At 41.5% G+C, this 8,779-nt stretch overlaps 1 protein-coding gene across 2 annotated transcripts in view; it reads left to right on the top strand.

The window, feature by feature from the left end:
• Positions 1–5,611, top strand: part of SYF2 (SYF2 pre-mRNA-splicing factor) — a 7,976-nt gene extending 2,365 nt beyond the window's left edge. The window contains exons 3-7 of one of the 2 annotated variants that reach the window (XM_006777525.2): positions 987–1,112; positions 1,573–1,690; positions 2,044–2,134; positions 3,616–3,714; positions 4,907–5,611. In XM_006777525.2, the coding sequence (XP_006777588.1) occupies positions 987–1,112; positions 1,573–1,690; positions 2,044–2,134; positions 3,616–3,714; positions 4,907–5,072 (600 nt within the window). In that variant the 3' untranslated portion in view covers positions 5,073–5,611. The remainder of the gene's footprint in view (positions 1–986; positions 1,113–1,572; positions 1,691–2,043; positions 2,135–3,615; positions 3,715–4,906) is intronic. The other variant, XM_015557290.1, reaches the window with a different exon arrangement.
• The last annotated feature ends 3,168 nt before the right edge of the window (positions 5,612–8,779 follow it).

Consider the following 8,779-nt stretch of genomic DNA (forward strand, 5'->3'; position numbering starts at 1 on the left):
TGACACCTACCCCCTAATCCTATACCTACCCCCTAACACTCTCACCTAAATGCCTACGGTTCCCTTTGGTTTGCTCTCTTTCAGGGCAACACACACAACTTTGTTTGATTTCAGGTGTTTCCTTCATGTCTTCACCTGGACGGTATTGTCAGCGTCAAGAATAAATAAGGGATGGTAGTTGAGAGGACATTCTCTCTTTGCCCCCAAAAGTTAATCTAAGAAAGACTTAAACATACTTAAATATTTACTTGGATGAACTGTGTAAAAAACATCTGGTTGGAAATTGGGAGACATGGCTTCCTGGACTTACTGCCACCAGCCTGTGACCTAAGAAACATCAAACTTAATTTTTCCTTAAGATGGTATACTTATTTTATTTTATGCAGTTAAATTTATTTTAAAACAGACTCTTCACAGAGTAATCCAACTGGAAAACTTCTTTCATTTGCCATAATGTAAACTGTTAAAATATTTAAAAAGGAGGGGGATTTGGAAAGGATTAGAGATATGTATTAAGATAGGTTTTAGAGCCCCAGCCCCAAATTGAGGCTTTTTCTTTGAGTTAAGATGAAAAGAGACTGGAAAGTAGAACGTCATTCTCATCATGTGTTTACCATCATTCCGTGCCATCTGAAGTCTTTAGTGCCCCTGTAGTAGTCCTTCCCCTTTGTGAAACCTCGTCCCATCCAACCCTAAGGGACCTGCTCGAAGGGACTGCACAGCTGAACAGAGGTAAAGCTGACATGAACCTGCAGGCCTCTGGAGCAGCAAATCCGTGCAGCCCAACACATTTTTTTTTTTTTGACTCGATACAAATGCAGACCTAGTTAGGTGGTTTCCTTGCTTAAAATCCTTTTGATGGCTCTCTCTTGCTTTAAGATAAAATAGAGTCCCCTTGGTAATGTGTCTTACCTGACCCTCAAAGAAGGCAAGATCTATTTGGATTGATTTTCATGCTTCAGCTATAAACTTTCGTTGCGTTGTAGAATGAAGCCCGTAAATTAAATCACCAGGAAGTTGTGGAAGAAGATAAAAGACTGAAGTTACCTGCAAATTGGGAAGCCAGAAAAGCCCGTTTGGAATGGGAACTACGGGAGGAAGAAAAGAAAAAGGTTAGGAACGCCTCTGCTGTTGCATAAGTGGTTTACTCGGTCTTTCTGTTGTATTGACGCAGTAAAACCAGCTGGTTTTGTACACTGGTTCTAGAGCTAGGCTGCCAGAGTTCAGGTCTTGGCTCTGCTTTTTACTAGCTGCAGCACTTTGGGTGTTATCTAACCTGTCTGTGCCTCTGTTTTCTCACCTGTAAAATGGAGACTATGATAATAATTGAGTTAATTATGAGTTAAATGAGCCAGTGCCTGTAAAACAGGGTCTGACACCTAATAAATGCTGAATAAATATTATTTTAAATCTGTGTACTTCTTATATACTATAGCAGATTCCCAAATTTTCTTTGATAAATCATTTTAAAAGTATTGCTAGGTAATTTTATTTAATCTTTGTTGTTTTAAAATAGATAAAATAATTGCTTGTATCATAATTGCTGGTTTCAGCTTTTTCCTTTCTTTTTAGGAATGTGCAGCCAGAGGGGAGGACTATGAGAAAGTGAAGTTACTGGAGATCAGTGCGGAAGATGCAGAAAGATGGGAGAGGAAAAAGAAGAGGAAAAACCCCGACCTGGGATTTTCAGGTAAATTGGCTTTTACTTTATTGAATGGGCCTGTTAGGTAAGCATCGCCTTCAATGTTCCTGATTTATGAAAGGATGCGTCCCTTCAGGGATATTCCCTAAGAGGCATAAACACAAGAAAATACAAATATATCTCCTGGGGCAGCAGTAAAGGCTGTACTTCAGTCAGCTGGATTCTTTTATTCTTCGTGGTAAAATTAATCGAGGCTTGGATTGTCAGCATCTTCAGGATAAGAGGCTCTGCTTAGATTGGTGTCTTGTGCATATATTGCTACTAATAATTTAGATTTCCCCCCTGAATTGTAATGACCAAACAAGGAAGTATATTATGTCTGGTTCTCACTTTCTTTTTAGATTATGCTGCTGCCCAGTTACGCCAGTATCATCGGTTGACCAAACAGATCAAACCTGACATGGAAACATATGAGAGACTGAGAGAAAAGCAGTAAGTTGACAGTAATGCAAGTTTTTTGGTTTTTGGGGGTTTTTTTTTGCATCCTGAGATAGACATATTTGTGAGTGAATATATATACAACCATACACACATAAATAATGCCAAGGTAATGTTTAGGTATGGGTTATCAGACAGCTGTCTTAAGAATGATTTCTGATCTCAACAACACTGTTGCTCACTCCACAGTAGTTAAACTCATCGTCTGGCTGTCTTTCTAGCTGGGCGTTCCAAGACTGAGTGTGGAGTGTTTAAAACCAGATGATCCTATTCACTCCGATATTTTTTTAAGATGCTTTAGTGCAGGGTCGTCAAACTTTTTAAACGGGGGGCCAGTTCACTGTCCCTCAGACCGTTGGAGGGCCAGTCTATAGTTTAAAAAAAAACTATGAACAAATTCCTATGCACACTGCACATATCTGATTTTGAAGTAAAAAAACAAAACGGGAACAAATACAATATTTGTATTCGCATGTGGCCCGCGGGCCGTAGTTTGAGGACCCCTGCTTTAGTGCCAGCATGTGTGAACTTTTTTTTTTTTGTAAAGGACCAGATAGTAAACATTTTAGGCTTTGTGGGCTATATGGTCTCTGTACAACAGCTACTACTCAGCTCTGCTGTTTGATGTGAAAGCAGCATAGAGGCCCTATAGACAGATGGGTGTGGCTCTGTCCCAGTAAAACTGTTTATAAAAACATGGTGGAGCTTGCCAACCCCTGCTTCAGTGGAGAGAGAAATACGTGAACTTGGAGGCAAGTCCTGACTCTGGCCCTTGGCTCTTTCATCTATAGAATGAAAGTGTCAGAATACGTGATTTATTAGATCCCTTCTGATTCTGTATTTTTGTTTTTTTAAGGTGGTTTTTTTTTATTGATTTTCAGAGTGCAGGAAAGGAGAGAGAGAGGGAGAGATAGAGAGAGAGAAAGAGAGAGACATTGATGTGAAAGCGAAGCATCAGTCAGGTGCCTCCTACGTGCCCCCTACTGGGGATCAAGCCTGCAATCCTGGCATGTGCCCTGATCAGGAATTGAAACAGCAATCTTTTTTCTTTTTTAAAAAATATTTATATTTATTGATTTCAGAGAGGAAGGGAGTAGGTGAGAGAGAGAAACATCAATGATGAGAGAGAATCATTGATTGGCTGCCTCCTGCACACCCCCAACTGGGGATCAAGCCGACAACCTGGGCAGATGCCCTGACCAGGAATCGAACCGTGACCTCCTGGTTCACAGGTTGATGCTCAACTACTGAGTCATGCTGGCTGGGTAAACCAGCAATCTTTTGGTGCACGGGATGATACCCAACCAACTGAGCCATACGGGCCAGGGCTCTGTATTTTTTTTTTTTAAGTTAAGGTGGGACCCACAGTAAATATGTGTGTCTCTTTTATATCTCATCCTGAATGGTTTACTTTGAAATTAGAGAATTTAGTGCACTTGTATTGTTACTATAAGTTCATTTTGCTGTCTTTTCAGTGGAGAAGAGTTTTTTCCAACATCCAACAGTCTTCTTCATGGAACACATGTGCCTTCCACACAGGAAATTGATAGGATGGTCACAGATCTGGAAAAACAGTAAGTACTCAGTAGAGCAGAGTGAAATTTTAAGTGCTTAATGGCAAAATGAATAAGCTTAGAATGAACGGAATAGACAGATATTATACTTGCTAATTTTTTTTTAATATATTTTATTGATTTTTTACAAAGAGGAAGGGAGAGAGACAGAGAGCTAGAAATACCGATGAGAGAGAAACATCGATCAGCTGCCTCCTGCACACCCCCTACTGGGGATGTGCCCGCAACCCAGGTACATGCCCTTGACCGGAATCGAACCTGGGACCCTTCAGTCCGCAGGCCGACGCTCTATCCACTGAGCCAAACCGGTTTCGGCTACTTGCTAATTTCTGACTTAGCACCTACAGTGGTTTTGGGGACAGCAGGTATGAGTTGAGTCCATATGATTTGGAATGGAGAAGCAAACAAAATATTGATATAATTGAATTGTTATCATTGAAGCAGGGAAGGATCTAAAGAAAATTCTTCTTTAAGAACTTTTATTTAGTAATCACTCTGCTATTTGATTTGAAGAAGCAAGAATGTTCTAGTAAATGTACCTCCACTACATTTGCGTTTCTTATACTGATAGGGTTGAATATTAGGCAGAGTGGAATGAATCTGTATTTTAGAAGTTAATACATGTGAAGTATTAAGGATAGTGTCTCACTGTGCACTCCGTATTAGCTGTGGTTATTAATATAATTATTATTGTAGTCTTCTTTTAATATTTTATGTATCCAATCCAGTTTATAACAAGGTTATCATTGCTTTCTTAGAGGCATTCTGAAGGTGAATTTGTGTATACCAGATTTCATGGTTCTTACCCAGGGTTGTGCTATTAATTAGCAGCTTCAACTTAATCTTGATGAAAACTGCTTCCCCCACCCACCAAAGTGTGCTATTCTAAGTGTAACGATGCTTTTCTCAACTACCCAGCCATTTCTGTTAAGACAAAAAAAGAAGACAAGCCCTGGCCAGCCACTCAGTTGGTTAGAGTGCCGTTCTGATAGGCCGAGGTTGCGGGTTTGATTTCCGGTCAGGGCACAAGCAAGAATCAATGAATGAATGCATAAATAAGTGGAACAACAAATCGATGTCTCTCTCTCTCTCTCTCTCTCTCTCTCTCTCTCTCTCTCTCTCTCTAATTAATAAATTAAAAAATTTTTAAAAAGATATTTAAAATTTTTAAAATTACTTTTTTTCCCCTCAGAATTGAAAAACGAGACAAATATAGCCGGAGACGACCTTATAATGACGATGCAGATATCGACTATATTAATGAAAGAAATGCCAAATTCAACAAAAAGGCAGAAAGATTCTATGGGAAATATACAGCTGAAATTAAACAGAATTTGGAGAGAGGAACAGCTGTCTAGTCTCCTTCAGGAACTGTTTTTAGAAGCTTGGGATGGAGTGAAAATTTCTGCTAGCAGGACTCAGTCTATGCCTTCCCACTCAGCATTTAAAAATAAATGTTTTTTCTTAAACATATATTTCCAAATTTTTGTGTTTGGATATAAGATGTATTTCTTGTAGTGTACTTGTTTTGTAATAATCTACTTTGTATAAATCCTAATTATATTATTTTTCTATGTATTTTAAATGTGTGATTGTTTAATCTTTGAAGCATTTTGGGCTTAAAATTGTTGGTACCAAACATAAATTCAATCACTGTCGCTTTGAATCATGTTAGGAATTTGACAGAATCTAGAGTTGGACTCAGGAACCATGTGGGATTGAAGCTAAGGACAGTGATGACGGTGTGGCAGTGGCTCCTGGAGGATGGTGCAGGCTGGACCCAGGACTGCTTATGACCAAGTTCAGGAAGCAACAGAACTGCCCTCCTGTGAATATGGACCATGTACTGTTCCCTTTTTTACAAAGCAAATATCCTGTGAAATAAAATCCCTACTAACCTTCTGCTTATCATTCAAAAATATGTTTGCATATGCACACACCAACATACATGCTTCCAATTTCATAAACTTAAATTTTCTTTTTTATGGGAAATTCCAAACATACTCAAAAGATGACAGTTTAGTACAATGACCCCCACATACCCATCCCCCATCTCATGGCCAATACAGTTTCATCTTTATTTCTGCTTCCCCCTCCATGACTCCTATGTTCTTTTGAAGCAAATACCAGATGTATAACTATCTGTTACACATTTTTTAAGTATGTATCTGAAAGCCCATGAGAGTCAACCCATAGAGGTCGCTGGCTGGATTCCCAGTCAGGGCACATGCCTGAGTTGTGGATTTGATCCTCAATGTGGAGTGTGCAGGGGGCAGCCAATGATGTTTTTATATCTCTGTCCCTCTCCCTTCCTCTCTAAATTAAAAAAGAAACATTAAAAAAAGGAAGATATAAAAAAGACCCAGATCAAACTGGTAGACATGAAAATACATTTCTGAGATGAAAAATGCCCTGGGTGGGTGTAACCCGACTGCTGCCGAGTTCCCATCAGCCACTGCTTATTCTGTTCATCTCCCACGCAGCCGTAGCTGAGCGATGCTCCTCTAACAGTGCTCTCGCTCCTGCCCCTGCCCATCAGGACAGGGCTGCCTCCCCATTAGCCTTTTCTTTTCTAAAGCTGGGACATCTTAGTGGGGACAGCTTCCTCTGGCTCATTTATTTCAAAGGCCACCTCAGAGAAGTGGGTCTTGATTACTTTCAATTGTGTTCTCCCGCTTGGAAGGCCCCGTTGAGCAGTTTTTGTCCAGGTGGCGGAGCTGAGCATAACAAAACGGCCTCCAATAGTTACCATTCATTGTGTGACAGTGTTCCAAGCTGGCTCTGGGGTGAGTTTGTCCCCAGCGGAGTCCTCTGAAGGCCTTCGTGGAATGGGGACGATAACAGCACTAACCTCACAGGATTGTTGTTGGTATTAAATGGATAATCCAGCCAAAGCACTGAGCACATGGTTGTGTGGAGTAAATGCCCATGCATGTTGGCAGTTCCTGTATCGTCACATTCTCCAATAAGACTCTTGCTATCTTTGTTCTTAGGGCAAGAAGCACTGTGCAAAAGCCAGTAAAAACGCCGACTCAGGTGCCAGACAGCCTGGAATCGAATGTCAGTTCTATCATTTGCCAGGCAAAAGATCTGGGGCCAGTCACGGCATTCGTCTGCTAGGGCTGCCCTAACAGAATACAGACAGGGCGGCATAAACACCAGAAAAGTGTGTTCTCACAGTTCTGAAGGCTGGAAGTCCAAGAGCAAGGGACCAGCAGGGTTGATTTATGGTGAAAACTCTCTCCTCGGCTTGCAGGAGGCCCCCTTCTTGCTGAGCCCTCACATGGCCTTTTCTCCCTGTTCGTGCACTGGGGGTGTCCCCTCCTTTTCCCCCCATAAGGACATCAGTCTTACTGGATTAGGGTCCCCACCCTCATGACCTCATTTAACCTTAATGACTTTAACAAAAATATATTTTTATTGACTTCAGAGAGGAAGGGAGAGAGAGAGAGAGAAACATCAATGATGAGAGAGAATCATTGAACGGCTGCCTCCTGCACACTCCACACTGGGGATTGAACCCACAACCTGGGCATGTGCCCTGACTGGGAATCAAACCGTGACCTCCTGGTTCCTAGGTCAATGCTCAACCACTGAGCTAAGCAGGCTGGGCTTAATGACTTTCTTAAATAGAGTCCCATGGGGGTTAGAGTTTCAGCACATGAATTTTTTTTTTTGGGGGGGGGGCTCAATTTGGCCCATAAAATCACCCACCCTCTTTGTGATTCAGTTTCCCCAGCTCTAAAAAGTGTTAATGACACCTACCTCAGATGGCTGTTGGGGGGATTAAATGAGTACAAGGTGCTTATACCAGTGCCTGTTCATAGTGGGTACTATGTGAATTATAACAGTAATAGTCAATAAATATTACCCTCCTGGGCATTTCCTCTACTTGGTCGGCTCTCTTTCCTCACCTCCCAATCAAGATAATGCCACATTATTGACTCAGAAATCTCTGAGGGAGGTAGGATTACCACGTGACTTACACCCTGCCCCCCAAGTCTTGGCTTTTTTTTTTTTTTTTTCCCTAACAAGCAGAGACTTCCTCTTCCTGCCAATCTGGAGCGCTGCAGAGGGAGGCAATCCAGGAGCTTTGAAGCGCCCTGCCCAGCCCTCTCTGCACCTCCAGCACCAGCTACTCCCTTCGGAAGTTCATCGCTTACACATGACTAAGTTTGCGCTCTGCCTGGGCTGCTTCTCCACTTAGAGTCACAGTCCAGTTCCTGACAAATGACAACCACTTGCAGAACTCAGGGATCTGAGACCAGAGGACCCATCTGGCTTTCTGCTTTAATAGAACCAGCACTTGTGGTCAAACCATTAAAAGAAAAAAAAACAACCTCAAACACTTCTTATCTATAAAAATGTTCACATTTTGGATGAATAGTTTAGTCTTGTCCCCATGGGTGGGGTTGTCATATTTGTGTTTGGAAAGTTAGAGGCTAATGGGAGCTCTACAGGCTGTAGGGACCACAAGAAACTAGAAGATACGGACAACCTCTCACGTGTGTGTGTGTGTGTGTGTGTGTGTGTGTGTTGGGAGGGGACAGGAGTGTGTTTCTGCAGCTGGAAATGGTCCTTGGGGGAGAGATGCAAAAAAACCCCAACACAACTAAAACACCTAGTAGTCTCAGAAACATCCCGTAGTATGGAAGGTGTGCGTCACATATTTGTAAAATAAACATAAAACATTAAATATACTACAGTTTTTACAACATTTTGTATTAGCATTTCTCATTCTTATTAATAAAATGGAAGTTCTCAAATAAGAACTGAGCTAATCTGTTGCTTAGAGGCGGGTGTGGCCAGATAGAGACAGAGCCTGGTAGTAGAAAGGGGATGGGGAAGGAGAGCAGGGCCTCAAAGTGACCACGGCAGCTGTTTAGCGCCCCCTGGTGGGAGCATAGCTTCAAAATCAGTCTCATTTAAAAAACCCCCAAAACACAAGCATTGGGCTTTTTCCTAGATACAACATTAATACGTAGTCATTGTAAGTTGTTGATACAGGCATTCTAAATCAGTGACATGTGAATCAGTCGGATTTTAGTAATATTTTGCTCATTAC

This window comes from Myotis davidii, unplaced genomic scaffold, assembly GCF_000327345.1.
Source record: "Myotis davidii unplaced genomic scaffold, ASM32734v1 scaffold149, whole genome shotgun sequence".
Lineage (NCBI taxonomy): Eukaryota > Metazoa > Chordata > Mammalia > Chiroptera > Vespertilionidae > Myotis > Myotis davidii.